This window comes from Ambystoma mexicanum, chromosome 13 (genome assembly GCF_040938575.1).
Source record: "Ambystoma mexicanum isolate Mex_15411 chromosome 13, UKY_AmexF1_1, whole genome shotgun sequence".
In the NCBI taxonomy this organism is placed as follows: Eukaryota; Metazoa; Chordata; class Amphibia; order Caudata; family Ambystomatidae; genus Ambystoma; species Ambystoma mexicanum.
In genome coordinates this window covers 376,668,890-376,695,886 of record NC_090938.1, presented here as the reverse complement: position 1 = coordinate 376,695,886, position 26,997 = coordinate 376,668,890, and the positions used below count along the sequence as shown (strand labels likewise).

General features: G+C 48.1%; 1 protein-coding gene across 1 annotated transcript in view; it reads left to right on the top strand.

Annotated features, from left to right (window-relative positions):
- The window catches only part of LOC138521228 (ciliated left-right organizer metallopeptidase-like), a 579,350-nt gene that overhangs the window by 265,007 nt on the left and 287,346 nt on the right, over positions 1-26,997 (top strand). Inside the window, exon 5 of the mRNA XM_069633917.1 lies at positions 18,470-18,554. Within this exon, the coding sequence (XP_069490018.1) occupies positions 18,470-18,554 (85 nt within the window). The remainder of the gene's footprint in view (positions 1-18,469; positions 18,555-26,997) is intronic.

Genomic DNA, 26,997 nt, shown 5'->3' with positions numbered 1-26,997 from the left:
GTAATCCCAGAGGTGTTTTGGCCTTGTTGGGCCGAATCATTGAGGTGCAGCGTGGCGTTCTTTGGCACAGCGAGCAGAGCAAGGGACCCCCTTCCGCATATACATGTTCTCACTTTGGGAGGCAAAGGCTGAGTTGGTTGCCTCTTTGGGGTGGGAGCAAGCCTGATTTGCATATTTCTTTTTCTCATGCAAAGTGGCACATGTATTTCCAAGCGCGTACATCCCACATTTCTGTGCCTACACTGCCAAGAAACACCTTACCAATGACACCCAGTGAGGTGTTTGTGTGATTGCTTGCAGAACGAATGTGCCCCGCCCGGACTTTCGCCTTTGGGAGGGGCAAGCCTGATTTGCATGTTTTTTTAATCTTTCATCCCTTTCGTCATTCTTTATGGTGAATCTTTGAAATATCCCTAACAAAGAGGCAATTCTGACAAGCTCATTGCTGCATTATCCAAGCAGGAATCGGCTCCATGGAGTATTGTATATCCTAAATAATACTCAAGAGGTGAGACAACATAACTGAAAATACTGTGGAAAAGCTCAAGGAAGACATAACTTAACCACTCTGTGAAATGTCAGCCCTTGAGGAGGGAGGCGCAATACCGGCAGCATCAGGGGAAGCGCCTGTGTCGCATCTGCAGCCGGATTGGATGAGAAGGCGGAGTGGCTGATCCCTAAATCTGTATACTTTCCTTTCCTCCAGCTTGTGTGGCTGAATATTTTCAATACATATTCACATTGGCCTAGCATGCATGTCTGTTTCTTGAGAGACGTCTTATTTTAGCAGTCATTAGAAGAATACTTTACAGGGCTAGGTTGCAGCCCTTATATCTAACCTTTTATATTGGGCATCATCAGTGAGGTGAAGCTGTGCCTCTCTTTGGGCACTCTTCAGCAACGGAGCCCGTCCTTTCGGCCCTCAGGCGGCAATTCCCAAGGATCCCCAACGGGTTTTGGCAGGGGTTCTGCTTCTTGTGGCCAACCCTCCCACTCTTCGGCCCAGGAAACCAACAGGGGCTGCTCCAAGGCCTTTGGTGGAGAACTTCGTCATCGCCAGGGCCCCCAAGGTGGCCCTTCGACATCCAAGCAGGATTGAAAAGACTGGTGTTGGACCCCCACCCGTGAATCCCGGTGGGCAGCTGGCTGGTGAACTTCAGGGGTGGAAGACCATCTCCACCGACCGTTGGGTGCTGGACGCTCTCGCCCAGAGACACACCCTGGAATTTCAACAGAAGTATCCCTGATTACCACCAGTGGCCCGGCAGGAAAACCACATCCCTCAGCTGCTGCTGGAGGTGCGGGTCATTCTATGAAAAGGCGCGATACAGCTCGTCCCAAAGGGGCTCCGTATTGGAGTGTACTCGAGATACTTCCTCGTGAGAAAGAAGACCGGAGGATGGAGGCCCATCCTCGACCTCCGTTGATTAAACAAATACATCAAGTCCCAAAAGTTCCGGATTGTCACTCTTCAGCACGTGCTCGGGCAGCTCGAAGAGGGAGAATTACTGTCGTCGCTGGACTTGGAGGATGCGTATTTCCACATCCCCATTCACAAGGGACACCGCAAGTTTCTGCGTTTCGTGGTTCAAGGGAAGCGCTACCAGTTCAAGGCCCTTCCCTTCGGATTGAAGTCGGCACCAATGGTTTTCACCAAGTGCCTGGCCCATGTGGCGGCGCAGCTGCAAATGCGGGGGATCCACGTCTACCCTTACTTGGACGACTGGCTCATCCGGGCCAGTTCGAAGGACATCGCCGTTGACCACACAGCGAGGACCGTTTGCCTACTGACGGAGCTGGGGTTCTCGGTGAACTATGCAAAATCCTGCTTCACTCCATCGCAGGGCACGCTGTTTCTGGGATACCGACTCAACATAGTGTTGTGCCTGGCTTCTCCGTCAGAGGAAAGGATAGCAGCCATCTTGGGCAAGGTGCAATGGCTATTGGCACTGAAGTTCGCCACGGTGAGGACCATCAAGTCTCTGCTCGGCATGATGTGATCATGCATCAACCTCATCCGACTATGCAGGCTACGGATGCGCCCGCGACAGGAGTTCCTCAACGACCGCTGGATACAAGTGTCTGGAAGCTTCCAGGACAAGATCACGCTCGACGAGAGCTTCTCTCGAGTGATAAGGTGGTGGGGAGTTTGTGCTCATCTGTCAGAGGCGCGGATTTCCATACCCCACCGCACCAGGAGATGGTCACGACAGACACCTCCCTGGAAGGATGGGGAGTTCACACCGGAAGTCTTCGCGCAAGAGGCCTGTTGCTACCGGAGGAGAAAACGTTGCACATCAAAGTGCTGGAGCTGCGGGCAGTGTTTTGGGCATTCAAGTCCTTCCTCCCGTCCCTCAAGGGCAAGGTGGTCCGGGTCTTCATGGACAAGACCACCACAATGTTCTACATCAGGAAGCAGGGGGCCACCAGATCCCCGGCGCTCTCTAAAGAAGCGCAGGACCTTTGGCACTGGGCCGTCGCCCAGGGGATGTTCCTCATTCCATTTTGTCTGGCAGGAGTAAAGAACACAGTCACTGACCCTCTCAGCAGGGAGCTACGCTATTTCCACAAGTGGGAACTTCGGCAGGACCAAGTGAATCACCTGTTCCGTAGATGGGGCACTCCGCACATTGATCTGTTTACGGCGGCAATGAACACCAATTGCTGGAGGTTCACCAGCAGGTTTCCCCAGCCGGGGAGCATGGGTGACGCATTCTCATTCCCCTGGGACGGCCTGTTTCTGTATGCGTTGCCTCAGTTGGCGTTGCTTCTTCGGCTCATCAATCAACTCAGACGGTCCCGGTGCAGGATGATCCTCATCGCACCAGTGTGGCCGAGGCAGATCTGGTACCCGGACCTTCTCAGCATGTCAGCGTCCCCTCCAATCAAGCTTCCGGTGGTCGAAGATCTTCTCGTCAGGGAAGGATGCGCAATTCTGCACCACGACCCTGGATTGTTGATCCTGAAGGCCTGGCTCCTGCAGCGGGGGCTACGATCTCCCAGCGGATTGCCAGGATGTGCTTGCCAAGGTCATTGCATCGTCTACCCTAAAATGCTACGGACATAAATGGAAGAGATTCACCGTTTGGTGCAGTGCACAGAAGATCGATCCTCTACAAGTCACGGCCCGCAGGTACTACCATATTTGCTGTCATTGGCCAAAGCAGGACTGGCTCATGCCTCCATCAAAGTTCATCTGGTGGCTATCTCCCGCTACACCAGATCTCCGGGACGGTCGTCGTTATGGTCACACCGTTTGGTTAAGAAGTTTATTAAAGGACTGTTCCGTTCGTTCCCGCCAGTGAAGGCTCCAGCCCCGGCATGAGAACTCGGTGTGGTGCAGACTAGGCTCATAGGCCCCCCATTCGAACCTATGCAGACAGTTCCACTGACGTTTTTGTTGTGGAGGACAGCGTTCCTCGTGGCCATCACCTCTGCACGACGAGTGAGTGAGATTTAGGCCCTGTCCTGTAAGCCACCTTATTTGACTTCTCACGACACAAGGGTGGTGCGGCGGACACACCCCTCCTTCATGCCCAAGGTGCCGTCGGACTTTACTCTGAACGAGCCCTTGGTGTTGCCTGTGTTTTTTCCGACGCCTTCATTGCCGGCTGAAAGGACTTTGCACTCACTGGATGTGACTAGAGCACTGAAGTTCTACGTGGACCGCACAAGAATTTTCGGAAGACATCGCAACTTTTTGTGAATTTTGGCCCAGTGAGCCATGGGAAGGACCTCTCCAAGGTTTCCTTTTCCAGGTGGCTCTCCGGCTGCATCAACCACTGTCACTGGTTGGCAAACTGACCGTTGCCTGGCCATCCGAGAGCCCATTCGACCAGAGCGATCGCTACAACTACAGCCTTCCTGTCTGGTGTGCCCCTGCTAGACCGCTGGAAAGCGAGGGCAAGAAGTTGGACTCCATGGGACGACGAGTCATCTCGTTGGCGGCGACGACCATTAAGGCGGCCAATGCCTTAGTGATCGTGGCTCGCTACGACAGGGAGCTTTGCTTCAAGATAGCTCCCCTGCTAGACTTCCTACCGGATGACAAGAGGGCGGAGGCCCTACAAATTCTACAGGAGGGCGAGGTGGCGTCGGATCACGCCATAACGGTGGCAACGGACATTGCCGATACCGGCTTTCGCCAACTGGGCAACAGGGTTTGCCTCCGATGATGAGGATGGCTCAAGGCGACGTACTTTCGCCAGGACGTCCAGACCAGAGTGTTGGATATGCCGTTCGACTGCAACAACCTTTTTGGGAAGACGGTGGACGAGTCGCTCCAGGCCATCAAGACCGACTCGGAGACGGCCCGAGCCCTATGGGTACTTCAACAACGGCGGCCCTTTCGGAGCTCCGGAGGCAGACAGGGTGCCTCCAAGGGATCCAGCGGTGGCTCTTCTACTTACCGCCAGGCGGGCCGCTCCTCGTCCCAGGAGGCCTACAGAGGTCGCGGCAAGGGGGATCCCGCCGTCGTCGTCAAGGAGGCCAAGGCGGCAAGGCCTCCTCCAAGCAAGACTGACCCGGCCGTGGCGTCGGGCCCACACTGAAGCACCCCGGTGGGAGGCCGGCTGACGAAGTTTGTTAGCGTGTGGGTGTCCATCTCCACCGACCGTTGGGTGCTGGACACCCTGGCCAACGGACACTCGCTGGAATTCCAAAAGAAGTGTCCTCGCATTCCTCCCGTAGCCAGGAAGGAGAATCGCGTCCCTCAACTGCTGTTGGAGGTAAGGGCGATGCTCAAGAAAGGTGCCATCGGGCTCGTCCCCAGGAGGCTCCGGGGCTCCGGAGTGTACTCAAGGTACTTCCTCGTCAGAAAGAAGACAGGCGGTTGGCGCCCCATCCTGGACCTGTGTCGGTTAAACAAATACATCAAGGTGCAGAAATTCAGGATGGTCACCCTCCAGCACGTGCAGGACAGCTGGAGGAGGGTGACTTCCTGTCGTCGTAGGACCTGGAGGATGCTTACTTCCACACCCCCATTCTAAAAGGACACAAAGTTTCTCAGGTTCGTGGTTCAGGGACGCCACTACCAATTCAGAGCCCTGCCGTTCGGATTAAAGTCGGCACCCAGGGTATTCACCAAGTGCCTGGCACCAGTGGCGGCGCAGCTGCGCCTGCAGGGGATCCACGTCTACCCCTACCTGGATGACTGGCTAATCCGGGCAAGGACAAGAGAATTCGCCGTCGAACACACAGCGAGGACCGTCCGGCTGCTCACGGAACTGGGATTCGCCATCAACTACCCCAAATCCCACCTGGTTCCGTCGCAAGTAGCACTGTTTCTGGGAGCGAAGCTCGATACAGTGGGGTAATTGGCCTCCCCGTCGGAGAAGACGAAGGCCATTCTGGGCAAGGTGCGGCGCCTGCTAGCCACGGACGTGGCCAGGGTGAGGTCCATCAAGTCCCTCCTCGGGATGATGTCCTAGTGCATCTATCTTGTCCCCCTTTGCAGACTTCGGATGCGTCCGCTACAGGAGTTCCTCGACGCCTGCTGGTTTCAGGCGACGGGCTGCTTCGAAGACAGGATCCCTCTCGACGAGGAGTTCCGTCGGGCGATCCTATGGTGGGGTACCCGTGCGCACCTCACTACAGGCACGCACTTTCAGACCCCAGCGTTTCAGGCGACGGTGACGACGGACGCCTCTCTGGTGGGTTGGGGGGCCCACACCGGAGATCTCCACGCAAGAGGCCTTTAGCTCCCGGAGGAGAGGTCTCTCCACATCAACATTCTGGAGCTCCGAGCAGTGTTCTGGGCGCTCAAGTCGTTCCGTCCGTCAAGGACAAAGTGGTGAGGATCTTCACCGACAACACCACCACAATGTTCTACATACGGAAGCAGGGAGGCACCAGATCCCCAGCCCTATGCAAGGAGGCCCAGGATCTGTGGCACTGGGCCATCGCCCAGGAGATGTTTCTGGTTCCCTTCCACTTGGCAGGAATAAAAAACACCATCGCCGACTCCCTCAGCAGGGAGCTGCGCTCGTGCCATGAATGGGAACTACGTCAGGACCAGATGGATCGGCTCTTTCGACGATGGGGCAAACCCCGGATCGACCTTTTCGCGACGGCGACGAACTCCAAGAGCCAGAGGTTCGCCAGCAGGTACCCGCAGCCGAGGAGCATGGGCGATGCTTTCTCGTTCCCTTGGGATGGCCTATTTCTATACGTGTTCCCTCTGTTGCCATTGCTGCTCCGCCTCATCAACCAGCTCAAGAAGTCCAGGTGTAGAATGATCCTCGTTGCACCGGCGTGGCCGAGGCAGATCTGGTTCCCAGACCTTCTGGACTTGTCAACGTCCCCCGAGTCAAGCTGCCGGCAGACGCGGGTCTTCTCTCCAGAGAAGGAGGCGCCATTCTTCATCACGACCCAGAGTCTCTGAACTTGCAGACTTGGCTCCTGCAGCACTAGAGTTTGGAGGGTATGATATCCCGGCTGACTGCAGAGAGGTTCTTGCAAAAGCCAGGGCGCCCTCAACTCTCAAGTGTTACGGTCATAAGTGGAAGAGGTTCTTTGTCTGGTGCCGTGCACAGAAGATTAACCCTCTGCGGATTACGGCCCCTCAGGTACTGCCGTACCTACTGTCGCTGGCCAAAGCTGGACTGGCTCACGCCTCCATCAAAATACATCTGGCTGCCATCTCCCGATATAGCAGGACTACGGGACGGGTGTCCTTGTGGTCTCATCGCCTGGTGAAGGAATTTATGAAGGGACTATTCCGCTCGTTCCCTCCGGTGAAGGCTCCTGCCCCGGTGTGGGAGCTTAATGTGGTGCTGACCAGGCTCATGGGGGCCCCATTCGAGCCTATGCATTCGGCGCCTTTGAAGTTCCTGTCATGGAAGACAGTGTTCCTTGTGGCCATCACCTCCGCACGACGAGTGGGAGAGATCCAGGCCCTATCTTGCAAGCCTCCATACTTGACTTTTCATGACACGAGGGTGGTGCCGAGGATGCACCCCTCCTTCTTGCCCAAGGTGCCGTCGGACTTCCACCTCAACGAGCCCTTGGTGTTACCAGTTTTCTTCCCGTCGCCTTCGATGCCGGCCGAGAGGACTTTGCACTCGCTGGATGTAGCTAGAGCGCTGAAGTTCTACGTGGACCGCACAAAGAGTTTTCGGAAGACGTCACAGCTGTTTGTGAACTTTGGGTCTGTGAATCAAGGGAAGGCTCTCTCGAAGACTTCCATTTCCAGATGGCTCTCCGGCTGCATCATGCACTGTCACCGGTTGGTGAGCCCATTCGACCAGAGCGATCGCTGCTACCAGGGCGTTCCTGTCTGGTGTGCCCCTGCTGGACATCTGCAGGGCTGCTACGTGGAGGTCGACGCACACCTTCACAAGATTCTACTGTGTCGATCGGGACTCCAGGGAGGAGTTCAGGGTCGGCCAAGCAGTGCTGCGCAACCTGTTCGCCTAAGGTGAGCCTGGTGAGGAGGTAAGAATTGCTTAATGTTGAGTTTTGGATGTAATGCTTAATGTTGAGCCTTTGCCACCTCCCGTGGTTGTGCATGTGTATACTGCTATGTATTCTTTTATTCATGAGCATGTGAATCCATGCCAGACCCCATGCTGGAGAAGGAACAAGTTACTTACCTGTAACTGTTGTTCTCCAGCATGGGTCTGGCATGGATTCACAAGCGAACGCTCCCGCCTGCCCCACTGCGGCTCTTCACTTGGTCATACTGCCACTTTGCGTGCTACCAAATCTGAGGATGGCTGCCAGAGGTGGGGCTTAGGGAGAGGGCAGTCATTGGCTGGGGGCAGTATGACCCAGAGATTAGTTATTGGTGACTACTAAGAAAGACAGATCAGAAACGAAACTGATACTGAATCTTTTCTTTACCGAGGATTCCCAGCCTGACGACGGGGAATATTCATGAGCATGTGAATCCATGCCAGACCCATGCTGGAGAACAACAGTTACAGGTAAGTAACTTGTTCCATTCGCATATTCGTCTTTGTCCCGCCCACATGGGCAGTCCAGCACCGAAATGTTATGGCAATTCTCTTCTGAACAAGAGTACCAAAAACAAGCCCAAACACGCATTTCAGCCTTGTTGGGCCTCATCAGTGAGGGGGAGCTGGGATTCTCTGAGCACAGTGAGCAAGGGGTCCACGTCTGGATGACCCTAGGAAACCTAGGGTGACTAAACCCAAGTGCCTTAAACAATCAAAAAATAGTCATAGTGCTCCCAGAACCCGCTTGTTTTGCATATTAAGTAACTTTGGGTTTCAGCCTAAGTTACCAGGGGAATCCAGACGTGGAGCCCCTGCACACTGTTCTTAGAGAGGCACAGCTCCACCTCACTGATGAGGCCCGACTAGGCCGAAACATGTATCTGGGTTTGCTGTTGGTAGTCTTGTTCAGAGGAGAATTGCCTAGCATTGATTTTGTGACCTGTCATACATCACATTGATGCTTTGTCTGGGAACTGCTCTTGCATGGCCTTGGCTATTGAAACGTGCCTGTCAGTGGCTAGCTGGTCTATTTGCATTCTTCTTGATTCCAGAGGTTGAATGAATTTGATGAAACCATATTTTTCCATGGCAACAGATGATGTACATTCAGATACTTGCACGACGACTGAACTCACTATTTTTTGGTTCTCATGTCTTGGAAGTGGTAAGTGCAGTATTTAGCAGAAAAACCTGGACTGTCACGCTGTCCATCATGAGCAAGCCAGAGCCTTTTGCCAGCGTGAGCATTGTCCATTGACAACTGTTTGAGAGTCCATGCCTAGCTAATATCGGCAACCCCAGCTCGCTCATTGCCTCTGGCAAAACCACACCTTTTATACTGGTATAAAGAGTCAATTGGAGTCAAGTGTGCACAGTTGGAGTAGAGTGCCTGACCTTGCCTGACTATTAGTGGGACAACCTAGTGGTAGGTTGTAGTAGGCTCTGTCTTGCTTCCCGATGCTTTTGCAAAGGGTAATCCTCATTGTTGTTAGTTGTATCTTCCTCTTCCCAGTGTTTGTTGGAAATGGGGAGGGCGAGATGGGGTGTGACTGGAAATACCCCATGAAGGCTGAGCAGAGTGGGTTGGGCTATAATTGGGAAAGGGGGAATACCATGTCTCGCCCTTGGTTATTCTCCTCCCAATCCCCCGTGACCCTCCACTCAGGTGATTCTCCCTTGCTTGTCCACTCCCAGGGTTGGGATCCAAAAGTGATGGCCCTTCCCTGGCCTCCTGAATCGAAGATCCCGGGGAAGTAGGTGGGAGAATACCATCAGGTTTTTCACAGCATCCAGAAGCAAAAAACAATAATTGGAGATCAGCCCAGGACACAGCATTCAGGAAGTATGGCCAAATGAGGTCCTTAAACTGCAACAATGGAGGCAAACAGTGGGAAATCCTCCAGCAGGTAAGTAAATATTCTCTTCGCAAAATTCCAGTAGCAAGAGAGAGGGCGGAGGCACAGCCACCAATCACAATAGGGGATTAGGGACCAAGCGTCAGGAGGCCGACTACCTGTTTCTGCAAATCTGCCACTCAACCTGGACCACCTCTATAGGATGTGACTGTAATTATGGACATATTAGGGACCATGACTGGTCTAAACCAGTAAAAAAAAAACAATATGAAGGATGACATGTGGGCTCCCAAAGAGCCCACATGTGCAGGACTGCCTCTTAGGCCTACCTCATGGTGGTCCTAAATAAAGGAAGCCCCTAAGACAAAATGGCCAAGAGCAGGACTTAAAAAATACGTTGGCACCTCAATGGATACTAAAAAGGTACAGTGGGCTACCAATGAGTGAAAATGTTTTTTACCTGTGGTGAAGCCAAAAGAAAAAAGGAGCTGCCACTAAACTGCTCCACAAAACCCATGTAGGGCAATCTAATCACCCGAGGGCACAAAAGGGCAGAAGCACCTCTGGGACTGGGGAGCCTTAGGGGCAACCCAGGACCATTGCACTGGAGTCTTCTCCTCCCCCCTGAAGCACTCCCTTGTGCACCCTCTTCTAAAGAAACCCCCAGCAGACCCACCTGCCCGGCTAACTATCGCCCAATCTCCATCACTCCCTTCCTGGGCAAGCTCCTGGAGAAACTGACCATCTCCCAGCTTAATCTCCACACTGAATCTGTTGGTTGTCTTCATGACCATCAGTCTGGCTCCAGAGCTGCCAGAAGCACGGAAACACTGTCAACCATGCCATCCTGCTCAACCGTCTCCGTGATACCCTGGGTATCTCTGGTCAGGCTCTGGCATGGCTGACTTCTTTCCTCTCTAACCAACCCTCCCAGGTCCAACTGGGGTCCTTCCTCTCTGACATCCTGTTCTCCACCTGTGGTGTCCCCCAGGGATCTAACCTCTCTCCCTGGCTTTTCAACCAATACCTGGCACTCCTTGCCCACCGCATCGCCGCTCTCTGTCCCAACTTTCAGTGCTATGCGGATGATACCCAGCTCATTTTCAGGCTACCCTCGACCTCCTCCTCTCCTTCCCTCATCTCTGTCTGTCTGCCATCCAGGAGTGATGTACCGCCAACGACCTCTGCCTTAATGCCAGTAAGACTGAGATCCTACTCATCGGCACACCCACTCCCTCCTCCCCTGAAGCTCTCTGGCTGGCCTCTCTTGGCCATCTTCCTACTCCCACCTGCAAGGCTAAAAACCTTGGGGTCATCTTCGAATCTGCTCTCTCCTCCCCTCACATCTCTGACGTCTCTAAGAAGTCACACTAACAGCTGCACCTCCTTAGAGGTATTCTTCCTTTCCTCTCCTTCCCCCAGAAGCTCACTGTCTCCAGAGCCCTGGTCCTCTCTAAGCTGGACTATTGTAACAGCCTAAATCTGCCTGCCTCTACTCTCCGCCCTCTGCAACTTATCCAGAACAGGACTGCAAGACTTGTCCTTGGCCTCAAGCCCATGGGTCGTATCTCTCCAGGACTGAAATCTCTGCACTGGCTCTCAGTGGCTGCGAGGATTAAGTTCAAAACCCTCTGCATTATACACAAGGCCTTCTGGGGCCTATGGCCGCAATACCTTTAACTCTCTCTTCCTAAAAAATCTTCCTTCTCGAGCTCTTTGCTCATCCGCCTCCAGCTCCCTCAGTGTCAGTCGCTTCTCCAAGCAACGAGTTGGTGGCAGTTTACTCTCTTTGGCTGAGGCCTCTCTCTGGAACAGCCTTGCTGCCTCCCTGAAACTCAAGGAGAAACATCTCTGGTTCCGGAAGCACCTCAAAACCTTCCTCTTTGCCTCGGCTTTCTCTCCCCCTCTCCCCTGCTGATTTCCTGACTGAAACTGCTCGGGTTACCTGGCCACCCTTCTGATCTGTGGCTCAGGCCCAGCCAATTTCCCACTTGTACTGCCTCCCTGGCAACCCCTGCACCTGGGGACCTTTGTTCTGTATCCCTACAGTCCTCCTACCAGCACTTTTGTCTGCACTTGCTTGGCACTAGCTGGCTGTTTATTTATTTTCTTGTTTATTCCACTTTTCCCATGTACTGCACTTTCCCCGCGCACTTTTCCTTTTTCCCCCTTCCCATGCACTTGCGCAATCTGATTGACACTTGGCCTAGTAGGATCATTGTCTGTCCTCCCTTTGTACCCCCCCTTTGCCTCGTCGCGCCTTGAAACACTTGTGTATAGGCGCTTTATAAATGCCATATCATATCGTATCATATCAATGACAGCGGAACTTCTACTAAATTCCTGCTAACCACCAAAAATAAATCGGTGATACAAAAATAAAAATAGACAAAAAGCAAAATCTTAAGGGGTCCTGAAAAGTGTCCCTAACATTTTACAAAAATGAAAATTAACAGGCATGTAGGCTCTTCCTTTTGTCCCAGTGCAAAGTGACATGATGCTTTATTTTCTGAAATGATGGTAGGGTCTACAGAAACGTGACCAAACACATGGATACCAGCAGCCAGCTGACGCTCCCAGACCTGTAGTGGCTGACTAAATAAAGTTAATATTTACTTTCTTATAGGGTATATCCTAAGAACTGCTCTTCATTATCCCATACAAATATTTTAAAGGTTTCAGATACCTAGTCTTATGCATGGGTCCTTACAGCGATGCAATGCTTGTTCCCTTTGCAACTACCTTTTCCTTGCTGGGCGGTTGCGAGACTGCCTAAAATCCCTGTTGGAAAGTCTTTGTACCCGATTCATGGAAAAGTGCGCAGAGATCCTTCAAAGGCCACGTGCCGAGAACGCCTCTGCGCGAGCCTGCATGCAGATGTTTTTCTGCATGCTCCGTGCATTCATTAAATTGTTCACGCAAAGTGACCGTACACGCAAGACTTGGCCAGAACAGCCCGCAGATGGCACCCTGCAAAGCAAAAAGAGCCAGATGCGGCTAGCTTTGCATGCTCCTCGGGCATGAACACATGCATCCTTGAAACAGAGCGTGGGGTCTCCCGCAACCAGGTCTGCACCTCGGGGACACCGCACAGGGTCTCCCGTAACTATTAACGGCACCCCAACAACATGCATACCAATTTCCATAACTCTGGTAAAACTCCAGAAAATCTGCATGTGAACACCTGTAAACCGTTCATGCACCCTGCTACACTGCATACGTGCACTCCTATGTTAGTTCTGAACCCTGTCTGTGAGCACGCACCCCTAATCCGACATGTGATCTCACCGTCATCATCCCCCATCTCCTGAGCGCGGAGAGCAGGAGCCCTCCCCCACTCGACGAGGCCGCAACCGCCGCGGAAAGAAACTGAACACATCCGGGTGTTCCTCACCTCCACTGGCCATGCGGCCCACCTAGAATCTTTCTGCTCCCCTTCTATGTCCCCGGCGCTGGTTCCATTCAAAAAGCCCAGCTTCCGCGATCCGCAAGAATTCGCCGAGCGACGCTGCCAAAATGGCCGCCGGCATGTTTGCCTTCGGTTGCTAAGCAACCCAATACACATCAACGCCTCCAGACAGCCAGCTGATTGGCTGTAGCCCTCCTGATCACGGTCTCTGCACCACCAGAAGGCGCGAGACCCGGCAGTGGACCTCTGCTCGAAGGGCCGCTGATAAAAGGGTCTGTCTGTGCCTGTCCGTGACGGGCCGCTGCCGCTACCGTCTCCTTACCTGCCACTCGCAGTAAGTACTCAGGCCACACCCTCAACAATCCCACACCCACTACTATTGATGTTCACACTGCACAGAGACAATACTGACCAGTTCATAAGCATCCTGCTTTGCCTTCCATATGTGCATTGATCTGTCACACTGGTCGCTAGACACCTACTGCTCTTTGCATGCTGTACCTCTTAAAAACTCCTTCTGCGCCCTGGTGATACAACTGTTCCAACCCACTTGCACACTGCTTTCTGCACTCTGCACCCAGTATAGCTGAACTTAAACGTTAAAGTACGCTGCCTGAATGTTGACTCTAGCTTGCCATTATAACATCTTATATCTTGACAACAGCATCTAGCCTGCCTATGATAGCTTCACTTAGTATGTTCCTGAAAGTTGCACTCTGAAAGTGAATCTAGCATTCAGCCAGCCTATGATAGCTGCATTCAGCCTGTCCTCTTAAAGCTGTATGCCGAAAGCTGAATTTGCCCAAGTATGATAGCTGCATTTAGCCTGCAAATTGAAAGCTGTACTTTGAATGTTGAACTTTGCCTACCTATGATATCATGCTGCATTCAGCCTGCCTATGTTAGCTGCATTTAGTCTACATATTGAAAGCTGTACTTTGAATGTTGAACTTTGCCTACCTATGATATCATGCTGCATTCAGCCTGCCCATGTTAGCTGCATTTAGCCTGCCTATTGAAAGCTGTACTTTGAAAGCTGAACTTAGCCTACCTATGATAATCTGCACTCAGCCTATGACAGCTACATTTAGCCTGCCTTTGTAAGCTGTATTTTGAAAGTTGCATTTAGCCTACCTATGATAACTGCATTAACCTGCCCATGACAGCTGCGTTTACTCTTAGACAATTGCTACTACATCAAATGTAGATGTTCCACCTAAGTCATCTGCCCCATTGCTCTGAGCCACCTGCACTAATGTGCAGCCTACTGCCTCTGAGTCAACTGTACTGCTGATTGTACTCTAGTCAATTGCCACCGTCCCAAACTTAGACGCCATCTACTATACCTGAGTTATCTGCCTTATCCGCACAGGCCCCAACCCTGATCAGGCCGGATTACACAGCTTTATCCTAGTTCAATCTGCCACCCTCCACGGCGATGTCACAAGATGCAAACCTTATAAGCCACATTAGCCCTTCTCACTCTAACAACACTCCTAGTCCACATACCCAGACTCACTCCCACCATTGAATACACCACCCCCCAACGCTCAGCTCACTCCCCTGCCATGACACAGACTCTACCTCAACCATTGAGTCGCAATGACCAAACTGAAGAACCTCAACAACATAGAACCTTCGAATCTAAACCATGCAATGCCATATCTAGAAATGCTAGACTCCGAGCCAGACTTGCAAAGCTATATGAACCATGCGGCAGAACACTCACCGCATCCAACCGTAGCAAACCCATACCTAATAGGGGCATAGAAAAACCACACAGTCTATACCCAAAGAGACAGATTGCACGTATGCACACTTCTGCCACAACCCAGGAAAAGACATGCACACCCCCATCCACCAGCCCACTTCTAAAAGGTGCACATTTTGACTTCCTGGCCATCACGGAATCCTGGCTACACGCCGCCGCAGGACCAGCCATTATGTTAGCAACCCCCAACGGCTACACCATCCTAAGGGCAGACAGAGGCGAAGCCCGCAGAGGGGGCATGGCCCTTATTATTAAATCCAACCTATCCATCAGGCTAGCGCCCTCGAACGACACTAAATCATGCGAAAGCCTAACAGCTAAACTAGCTATTAACAACTCCCAAACCCTCACTATCCACCTTATTTATAGACCTCCAGGCCCTATTGGAACCTTTGAGGAGGACATCTCTACCATCCTATCGCATAACCTAAAACAATCATCACAAGTCATCCTGCTTGAGGATCTTAACCTAGGTTTCAATGACCAAAATGACCCACAGGCAAGTAGAGTAGCCAACCTACTATCTGAGCTAGGCTTCTCACAAAAAGTACTTCACCCCAACCACAACAAGGGTAGAATACTCGATTGGGTGGCAGACCATAACTGCAATGCCTCCATCCTATCGATCTCCCCACTAATTTGGACAGACCATCTCCTTATAACATTTGCTCTAGAAACGATCAGACCTACTACCACCTCAGTCCAGCCAGCACCATCCATCCCAACCAGGAACAAGAAAAACATCACCCCGGACAACCTACTCCCGCTCATCCTCCCCACACTTAATTCACTACCAGACAGCCTGGACCCTGAAACACTAGTGAACGAGTACAACAAAGTTATGTCCTCTGCCTTGGACATAATTGCACCACTCAAAGTGAGACGCAGCAAACCCAAAGCCCACCTCTACTCCTGGTACACCCCGCACCTAAAAACTCTTTGCACCAAAAAAAGACAATGCAAGGTCGCATGGAAATTACAACCATCGGAAGAAAATAAGAGCACCCTGAGAGATATATCTACCCTCTACAAAAAGGAAATACTGTCGGCCAAACGGGAAACTTACAACACCAGAATAGCCCAAGCCAACTCTAGCATGAAGGAACTCTTCATTATCCTAAAGGAAATAGAATCCCCCATCCCAGTGTCTGACAACTGTGTCAAAGATAAAACATGGTGCACCAACATTCAGCAAGCCCTAGCTAATAAAGTAATAACTCTCCAATCTAAAATTGCCACGAAAAAATCCTCGCTCAGTCTCGACACTAAGCCCAAAACAGCTATCACCCCGCCTAAAAATAACACCAACTACCCTTGCTTCAAATTCTCCAAAGTATCTATTATTGAGACAGAAAAAATCATACTGTCACTCAAACCATCGAACTGCCAGGGGGATCAATGTCCACATCAACTGATAAAGGACGCAGCTAGAGACCTGGCTCCCTTTATCTCAAAACTCCATAATGCCTCATTCACTACAGGGTCCATACCAAGTAACCTAAAAGAATCTTGGGTACTCCCCTTGCTTAAAAAACAGACGCTAGACCCTGCCATACCCACGAACTACCGCCCAATCACCACTGTGCCATTCCACTTAAAAACCATAGATAAAGTGGTGTACTCACAAATACAGAAACACCTTGAAAACAACAATTTACTAGGAGTACGGCAGTCTGGCTTCCGTCCCCAGCATGGAACCGAAACTGCCCTCTTAGACCTAAAGGCGCAAATTGATGAGCTAAGGGATCAAGGCAAACCAGCCTTACTCCTCCTCCTGGACTTACCAGCCGCATTTGACCTTGTTGACCACAAGGTCCTTTGCAGGCACCTGGATATAGCCGCGCACTTCTCAGAATCCAATTCTTCCTCAATAGCAGGACAATGAGAGTCTTCTCCACCACTGCGGCAGCAGACTCCATCCGCATCACATGCGGTGTGCCCCAAGGATCTTGTGTTTCGCCTACACTCTACAACATCTTTACTAAGAAGCATTTCGATGAACTGGACATTCTGGGTATCACCTACACTAAATATGCAGATGATACACAGATTCTCCTACCACTTACCGGTGATTACGACAAGGATTTGGCCTTGGTGAACAGAGTGTATCTCATCATCCAGGCATGGATGGCCACACATGGTCTATGCCTGAATGATGACAAAACTGAAATCATCATCCTGGGCACACCTCCCACCCTCAAAAAACTGGCCCCCAACTACTCCTCGTTTAATATCGACAACAACCAAATCACAACCGCCCACGTGGTAAAAACTCTGGGTTTCTACCTGGACTCCACCCTTTCTTTCAAAAAACAGGTCAATGCGATTGCTTCGGCAACCGCCTACACCTGTAAATTGATAAGAGCAGGCAAACCCTTCCTATCAAACGATAGCTGCATCACACTCGCGAGAGCGCTCGTGTTATCAAAACTGGACTACTGCAATTCACTCTATATTGGGGTTAACAAGGAAGTCATAAAAAGAATTCAAATTCTGCAGCACAACGCGCTTAGAGCAGCACTTTGCATTCCCAGGAGAACCCACATCACCGCACTCAGACGCGCTAACAACTGGCTCTCTACTCAGGAGAAAATCCAACTAAAAGTTGCCTCTTTGGTCCACAAATGCCTTAACAAAGCCGCACTGCAGTACCTATCTGCTAGATTCACCAAACTAAAACCAACAAGACCTACTAGATCTGCTAATTCCAATAAGCTATCTATACCCAGAGTCAAACTGACTAAAGTCGGTGGCTGCAGCTTTCAGGTGAAAGCAGCTCAACTCTGGAACTCCCTACCATCCACCTTGAAGACTGACCAACCCTACCTCACTTTCCGACACAACCTTATAATGTGGATCAAAAATGCAGACACACTTTATACCATCTACTGCCTGGACTTACTCAAGCCGAGGAATTTCTGTTTAGGACTGTAAATACATGCTTTTACACTTTTTACTTGCTGTATATTCCTTTATATTTTGTTGTATATTATTCTTGTTGCTCTATTTGCCATGTGATCTTGTAACTAAGCTTCGAGCTGTCTTATAAAATGCGCCCGGTTACCCCAGGCTCTGGTGCGCAATATAAGTAATAAAAACAAACAAACAGAACGTGCAGAGGTGATTCCTATGCGCAGGTGTCCGGTCGCCTGCCTTCGGGTGGCAATTAGATTGAGGGCTTTGTGTGGGCCTTTCCCCAACATAAGCTTGCATGGTCCGATCCATGAGTACATTATGTTCCGCACATTTATGGGCTTGCATTGGACGGACTGCGTCCCGACCCTCGTAATACCCATATTTTCCCATGTTCGTCCCCATTTTCCATGTTCCGCCCCCTACTCTGGCCTCTGCGCAGGCCACGCCCATGCTCTGTCCTCGCAAAGTACGAAAAAGGCCTGTTTGTCGATTCCATGAATCGACAAACAGGATTTTGCATGCAGTTTGGCCATGCAAAATCCCTATTTACCACACTGAAAATTCCATGTTCTGGCCCTTTGTTTTCAAACTGTGAAAAGAGGAAAAACCTTGCATGCAGCATTTACTCCTCTGCTGAATCAACAGCCAAGCCACACCAAACAAATATTGCAAGCTTGTATTCTGTATTTGTAGTTTGGGGTTTTATACAGTGCAAACCTCACTAGGCTGCTACGGCGCAACATCCATGTTGACGGTAACATGAGGTTGGGAGGGAGGATTACAATATGTGGCATGGGATGTTCTGACCATGGGAGAGTGTGTGATAAGGGAACACAAGGAGCGTAGGTGGGGCCTAGAGTAAGGTATTGAGTCCTTCCTGCAAGCATGTTGACATGTAGGGAAGGGACTTTTCTCACGGGGTCCTCAGGTGGTGCAGCAAGTGTCTTGTCCTCTGGTGGCCACTCACACTCTCTTTGGGCCTCAGGTGTTGCCTTGTTTTTTTACCTGTTTGTCAAGTATGGCCTCATCGCTGACGATCTTCCAACCTGTTCTCCATCAGGTCACGCTCCATGAGTTGCTACATGCCCTAGGATTCTCACGCAGCCTGTTTGAGAAGTGGAAGGACTGTACCACTGCCCCAGCAGGTGAGTGCCGTGTGTGTGTGTGTGTGTGTGTGTGTGTTTGTGTTTGGAAAGCCGGCTCAGGTTCAAGACACCCTTTAATTAAGGTTTTCCTCCATATACTGTGCTTCTTCTTTCACCCTTTTCCCACCGCTCCCTTATTCACTTTCTCTAATCCGGCCCTTAGCCCTTCTTTCACAGCCACAAACCTCACTCTGTTGAGAAAGAGCACAATATGTATGTTTTTACTGAGGGTTTCCAGCATGTTTGCACATACTCTACATGTTATGCCAGCAAGCATTTGTTAAGTGCAGCGCTCACCATTGCCACGGCCTCTTTCCACTGATGTCTCTACCTGTGGATAAGATCATGATATTATGCTCCTTCTGATGTTTGGTTTTTACCCCCTCCACTTCCTTTAAAGGGGTAGTTCCATCAGAAATGTAATTGCCCCAATCGATCGTGCATGTATTTTAGAGCATACATCAATCATTCTTAAACAAAATTCCAATGCAACTTACCTGAGTTATTCTCACTTTAACATATGCAAAAACGACAGTTTGGGTACCGCCATCTTGTGTTTATCTTATCCGTTGATTCATCGCCCTAAGTTCAAGTGCCCTGGCGGCACTAATTCAAAACACCCGACCCTCAAGCTAACATCACTAGATGTTCACCATGAGCTCCACCTATTTTAATGACGTTTGTGGGCAGCGTAGCCAAACGTATCCTGTCATCACCAATGTCATAATGTTATCGAACGCAGAACCAGGAACATAAACACGCATAACCACAAACAGACGCAAAACTTTTGTTTCTTTTCACAAACATGATAAAAAAACAGTTTATTTTGACGAAAACAGCAATAGTCAGGCGTACTTTTAATTTTGGCATAACACATGAAAAGAGGTAAATGCTGATTCCATTCTTGGATCAATTAATCCCAGTCTTTGCACTCTTCACATAAAGTTTTTATCTTCCATCGCCGATTTTTGATCGACGCACATGGCGTTCCATTATAGAGAAGAAATGAGTGGCTTAAATTTCAAATGCAACACTTTCACATATGCATGTATTTAGAACCTGTAGGCTGCCATATTGCCCCTTATAACTGCAACCACAAAAGGACAGATTGGTGACTTGCTATCATCCCAGATAATGGTTATCACAAATGAGTTGTTGATGAATATTGTCCAATTGTGGTTAAAGAGGCCGTCGACCGGGTAACTGTGCCCGTGACAGGGGCACATCGGTATAGTATAAGTATGGAAATTCGAGAATGCAAAACCGTATTTCCGTACCCAATTTGTAATTGTATATACAGAGGACATACTTATGATAACTCAGCTTAAGTTACAATTAACATGTACGATTATTTGCGTCAAATTGAACTTTCATCCGTCACAATGTAAATCATGTAGCATAAAGCACACTTGCTACCCTCACTTGCATAAATATTATTTAAAACTTTGCTTACATTGTGTCTAGTGTTTCCATTCTCCCTATGTGACGGATGACCAACCGCTTCGAAATACATATCTCAGAAATAGAAACTTAACATTCCTATGTTATCTTTCAATATAGTGAATCGTATCACTTCTTTGTAGCTATTCGACACATTTTGACCTTCAAGTGCAGTGGATTCAAGGACACATAACAATGCAACATATATACTGTTCACAGCGTGTCAGAGGGAGTTTCGTTTTGGGAACACATGCCACAAAATTGAACAACATGAATGGCAAGCTGTGCAGTAAAAAACAATGAAAAATATCAAGTATCTCACATATGAAAATATTTACTTCCATTTCAACTGTATCAATGCGCCTGGTCCCTCAACATGTAAGCATTCTTTTAAAGATCATCCTGGGGGAGGTGCAGAAAGGCTCGGATTTCCCTATACTTCAAATGGGCAATGGCCAGAAAAAAAAACAAATTAATAGTGTGGGGCAGTTTTTTGTGCCAAAGTGGGCCACTTCTTTTCTGAAATAAAGAGTTTGAATACAAAAGTGGTGTGTTATTATATAGAGACGGCACAGAGGGGCCAGGGAGGGAGGGAGGGGGGTCGATTTCTCACCGGGCTTGGTGGACTGTTGCACCCATGGCAATGTGTGCAATAACTAATACTAAAAAGAAAAGAAATTTTACATCACAAAAATTCCACCATGCCTCGAATGAGCGCAGTTTTGAAAGGCTTACTGGCTTCTGTGTATATCTATTCCAGCAACCATATTGATTTCTGCATTGATCCTCCACAGTAAGATGTAAATGTGCAAAGGCCACAGGCGCATGTTCATTGTGCACATTGGGAAGACATGTTCCTTTGCTCGTTATTTCAATGTTGCCTTACACTGTCACACATAAACCTTTTGTCTATTGCTATCTGCAGCCACTTATCATTATTCCTACTTTCCAGCAAAGTTAGACTTAATTTATTTTATTTATTTATTGGTTATTTGTAAAGCGCCTATTCAAAAAACTGTGTTTAAGGTGACACAAGACAAGACAAGGGGGGGGGGGGGAGAAAAAACTAATAACTGTCCTACTAGGCCTTGTCAATCAGGATCATGAAAGAGCAGTAACAAGAAGTGCAGGGAGGAGGGAGTGGGAGGGGAGGCGGTGTAGATCAGGGCAGAAGGGAAAATGCTAGGGTGGGAGGGAGGTGCGGGTCAAGAATAGGTAAACACATGCAGGGGGAGAAGGAGGAGGGGGCGGAAGAAGAGGGCCAATTGGGCTAGGCAAGTGCTAATGGGAGGCCAGTTGGGCAAGTGTCAGGTGAAGCAGGGAGTGAGGATCACATGCAAAGCGTGAGGACGGGGGGGTACGGGGTAGACCAGGCTCGGTAGGGATGCACACCCCGCCAGCCTTGTCAAGAGAAAGGGGCCCGAAAATGGCAAGTGCAGGTTGTGGGTGGGGGGCAGGAAGACAGGGTACTGGTGTATATTGGGCGTGGAGGGCTTGGTGCCCTGTGGAGCTCAGAAGGGACCATGCAGCCAGTCAGTGCGACAAGCGGGCATTAGTAGGGGGGGGTAATGAAGAAGAAAAAAGTTGGGTCTTGAGAATGTTCTGGAACTCAAGGAGATCAGGCAGAAGCCTGAGAGGGGCAGGGAGGCCATTACAGAGGGAGGCTCCTGCCGAGAGATGAGTTCTACCTCAAACTCACTGATTGGAATAGTGTCTGATCTGCAGAGAATTGCGGCTAGATGACCGAAGGTCTCCAAGAGGGAGGTATTTAGGGAAAGAGTCAGATCTAGTGGTGTCCCTGGGCCCAGAAAGCCTTGAGGATGATGCAGAGGGTCTTGAACTTCATCCTTGCAGCCACCAGGAGCTAGTTGAGTGCTTGAGAGACGTGGACCCTGAGCTTGAGGCCAGGATAAGTCTTCTAGTCCTATTCTGGATTAGTGGAAGGGGGCAAAGGGATCATTTAGGCAGAGGAAGAGGCTGTTGCAGTAGTCCAGCCTGGAGAGGACCAGAGCTCTGGAGACATTGAGTTTCTGTATGTCTGCTGCGCCAATTTTTATCTTAGATTCTTCAACTATTGTGAGTTCATTACAAACAGGGCTCGAAATTAGGTATTGGATAAGTCAGAAATTGCAACCAGGGAAATTGCAAGCACTGCCTGGTTATCCGGCAGTAACCGGTCACCAGGAGCTATCACTATGGAACAAGGAGCTCACCAGTCTCTTCTAAAATAATCAGACTGACATAACAGTAATTAATTAAAAATTCATTATTTACGAATTACATCTCAGGTGACATACTACTCCATTTATTGTACAATGAAAACAGTTTCCAAATACTGTACAAAAGCGTGTTACAGGCTTTGTTAAACTTTGTGAAGAGAGCCACACATTCGAATCTTGAAGTCAACCTTTCAACAAGTTCAAGTATGCGAGGGCAAACCTCTTTCGCAATGTTCTGTGGCATAGACTGGGCCTTGGAAACAAAATCTGGAGCTATTCCATGCATTTGCATAGCCAGCACATTCAATGTCGGATCTTTCACAAATTCAAAATCCATCTGCTGGGAGACTGACTTTGCCACCCACTGTTTGCTTCTTTTGGTAAACTCCTTGTTGTAACGAGGCATCCCAAAAATTCCTGCCGTTTTTGCTTGTTCCCTTCCAATGTTCTCATTGTGTACAGCCAGTCTTGTTCTGGCCTCCATACCATTTATGCCAAAATGCAACCTTTTAGGCATGTACTTTCTGAATCCTTCCTGAGTGAGAGAACTATGAGAGTTTTCTCCCCTTCGGCAGCGACTGACCCGACCCCCATCCTGTGCGGTGTTCCGCAGGGCTCATGTTTCTCGCCAACTCTCTATACCATCTTCACCAAACCCTTGTTCGATGATCTGGACCATCTGGGTGTCCCCTACACGAATTGTGCAGATGTCACTCAGATTCTCCTCCTGCTTTCTGGGGATCATAGTAAGGACACAGAGTTGGTGAACAAGATATTCCTTGTCATCCAAGCATGGATGGCCACTCATGGCCTATGTTTAAACAACGACAAGACTGAGTTGATAATCTTAGGTACACAGGCTAATATCAGAAAATTAGTCAAGGAGTTCTCCTCAATTAACATTGATGGTAATACCAATAAAGTCTCCAAGGAAGTAAAAACCCTCGGTTTCTATTTGGATTCTACATTATCTTTTGACAAAAGTTAAAATCCTTAACGTCATCCACAGCTTACACTTCCAAGTTGTTAAGAGCAGGCAAGCCATTCCTCTCTGATGATAGCTGTCTGATCATGGCTAGAGCCTTAATACTTTCTAGAATTGACTATTGTAATGCCTTATATAGTGGTGCTAATAAAACTACTATCCGAAAGATTCAGATACTACAAAACAATGCCTTAAGAGCAGCCCTAGGCATAAATAAAAGAACTTACTGCATAACTATGTAAGCCTTGCATTTTCATTCTGTCACGCCCTATTACCCCCGGGTCTGGTGCGCGTAATAAGTGAATAAACAAACAAACAAACTTTCGGCACATGATATGGAACACCTACAAATCTCCGGTGTGTCTCTTGAATGCGTTTTGCCGTACATAATCTTCTCAAGTGCTGTGTGAGGAGGGGAGCCTGGAACCAACCACCTTTTCTTACCCTCCTGGTGCTTGCTCAATGGTCCATGTACACATTCATGGAAATGCTAGTTTTCTGTCGAAGAGTGTATGTTAGAACAATGGTGCATCAATGAATGCCATTTTTCAAGCAGAATATCTACAGATTCATCTCAAGTTTTGGAGCTCCCCCAAAGATGGTTGCTGATAGACGTTGACCAATTTAAAATGTTTTCTGTAGTATTTTCTTTCCAGCAGCTGTAATTTGTTTTGAAATTGATTTTGTGACCTGCCATAGATCACATCGATGCTTTATGTCTGGGAACTGCTCTTGCATGGCCTTGGCTATTGAAACGTGCCTGTCAGTGGCTATCGGGTCTATTTGCATTCCTCTGGACTGCAGAAATTGAATGAATCTAATGAAACCATATTTTTCCGTGTCAACAGACTATGTACATTCAGATACTTTTTTGAATGTACGACAATTAAACTCACTATTTTTTGGTTCCCATGTCTTGGAAGTTATAAGTGCAGTATTTAGCAGAAAAACCTGGACTGTCTCACTGTCCTTCGCCAGTAAGCCAGAGCCTTTTGCCAGTGTGAGCATTGTCCATTGACAACTGTTTGAGTGTCCATGTCTAGCTAATAGCGGGAAACAAGAAATCCTTTGGATATTTGTAGTATTGTGTTTTTGAAAGGAACTAGAGTCCCACAAAGTTAGAGAAACTTAAAATTGTACTGTACGTTGATCCGCTAAACAACAAAGCAGATGAACAAAGTACATTTCCAGCAGGCACTTTCCCAAGTTTAGGTTTAGCAGACCATGAAAATTAGTTCTGGTGCTGTACACAGCTCCCCTTGATCTTGAGGTAGATGCCTTTTACTACATGAGTAATCTTCACCAATGGCTCCCCACAAATCCTCCTATGCAATTTATTATTACATTTAATCATTTTCATAATCTCTATCAGGTAGCAGTTGAACACAATGTATTTTGGTTCCTTAAATAGCCAATCATTCAGAAGTACAGTGGTGTGTGATTCCATGCTTGTGGAGTGAAGTCCTCATCACAAGCACAATCGACAATCGGTAGCGAAGATGCTTCGGTTATTTCTGTGTGTGATATTTCCAATTTGTCCACATGTATTGGGGAAACGGGTAACATTTTCTGTTACTTAGATAGCATTTTTTTAGAGGGTGTGGATTGTGTGAGCGGTTCTGCAAGCCATTCTAAAATGTCTTCTGTGTTGTCTGTTTCTTCTGGGTGATGTTCAGTGCTGTAGCAATGATCCAGGGTTACTTTCCAAGGGTCACTGCTGACATTCAATTCAAATTCCGGCCACTGAACATCTGCATCACAACACTGAATCTTGCGAGGATCATGCTGAGCCTCAAAATGTACCTGCTCCCAAGTGACAACGGTTTGGCAAGCGACATCATTAGTTTGTGTAGTTGTCTGAGTCTTTATGCTCCTCTTCCTCCTAGGCCTCTAATCGAAGATCATAAAAACATGCTTAATTTATAGCGCACATACAGAATATATCAATTATTACATGAAAATGTAATATCAATGAAATAACTGATAAATCACTTTTTTTTAAACGTTCTGTTATGTACCCTTGTTTTCCGAATTTTCCTTCAAACAGTCCAATTGGATTTGCCGACCACCAGACCAAGCTGAAAAACTGCATTTTGAAATTGTATAAACCTTGAAATGTGTTCTTCCACTTAAAGTATCATATATTCATATATAACAAAATGTCACTATGGAAACCATGAAAACCTATTAACTATTACATCACAGTTAAAATGGATAACTGATATTTTACAATATCTTATGTATACCTCTTGTCCATGTATCTCTTCAATTTCGACCTCTTCAGTAGTACATTATTTGTACATAGCAAATTCAAAGAACATTGATTAAATTGTTAAACAATTTAATGTTAAAATTTTTGATCTCACAAAGTACATCTTGAGAAAGTTGATTTAATGATTGTCAACATTACAATATCAGTTAAACTCTGTAAAAATATATGGTCATTGTCTGATTTACATTTTTTAAATTAGTGTTGACATAAAGTCGAACACTGTGTACATGTAACATTTTAAAAAGACATAATTGAAAACTGTAACTGGCAGCCTTCATAGATGTCGCACTGAGTTGGTGAGAGATCATCCTGCAAAACATATTGATTAAATTGTGGCCCCCTTAATGCGTTGTAATGTTATTTTGTTTCACTGATTAAATTTTTCAATAAGTAGTTAAAAGTTTATAAACAAAAACATACACCATTCATATAGTGAAAGGGCCTATGTTATTCAGTGACGACGTACATTTTTCTGAAGATTTACTTTCATTGTTGTATGTGTTTCTGCGATAAATACATCAAGGTTGTTGATCTAATGTCTTGCAATTTGCTGACAGTATTGCAAATTATCAAAAAGATAAGTTATCTTAGATGTTAAAAAGATATTGTTAATAAATAACAATTAGTACAAATCAATGAATTATCAATTCTCATACCTCATCCTCCAGACCGGTTGCAGTAGAAGAATAGTATGTTATTGAAGTTCCAGGCTCCGCCTAGAATAACAGTAATTGTAATAATAAAGAAGTAAAATCAACAACAACAAAAATGACACGTAAAAGATGGTTGATATTGACAAAGAAGCATGCAAGCCAGTTTGTATCAAAAGCTAATGTTATATATAAAAATAATCAATATGTTTAAAATTGAACTTGAACAAATACATATTTTGTATAGTTGCATCTGAAGGAATATTCTAAAAAAATTACTTGAAAGGTGAGTGAGGTTGCTGTTAACTCCAGAATAGTGGTTCATGTAGCACACAGTCCTTTAATCGATGTACATATTCATACCATTGTTCAATAGAAAATGGGCATTAGCATTATACTTTAGACCCAACAAAAAAAAGATTAAAAAAAAGTTTGTGTGCAAGTTGCTTGGCCTCACCGTTAGGATGATGGACGTGCCTGTGGTTTCCTGCATGGTAACGGTCTGTAATTCCATCAGTGCAGTCTACGTAAAGACATACATGGGGCCTGATTATGATACTGGCGGTAGCCGTGCCCTGCCGCTGGCATAATTTTTTTTCCGGCGCCCGTGAATGGGTAATTACCGGGTAATTACGGCCTTGCCGGACCCGGTATTTGCCCATTCACAGCGCTGGAAAATGTTCTTCCCCATTCCCATTTGAGCCCATTAGGGCTCAATGGGAATGGGGAGGTCGGGCGCTGGAAAATGTTCTTCCCCATTCCCATTTGAGCCCGTTAGGGCTCAATGAGAATGGGGAGGTCGGATGCATCGGCACCATTCATGAATGGTGCCGGTGCATCCGACAAGTTGTGCTTGAGGGTGCCGCTCTGCCTGCCA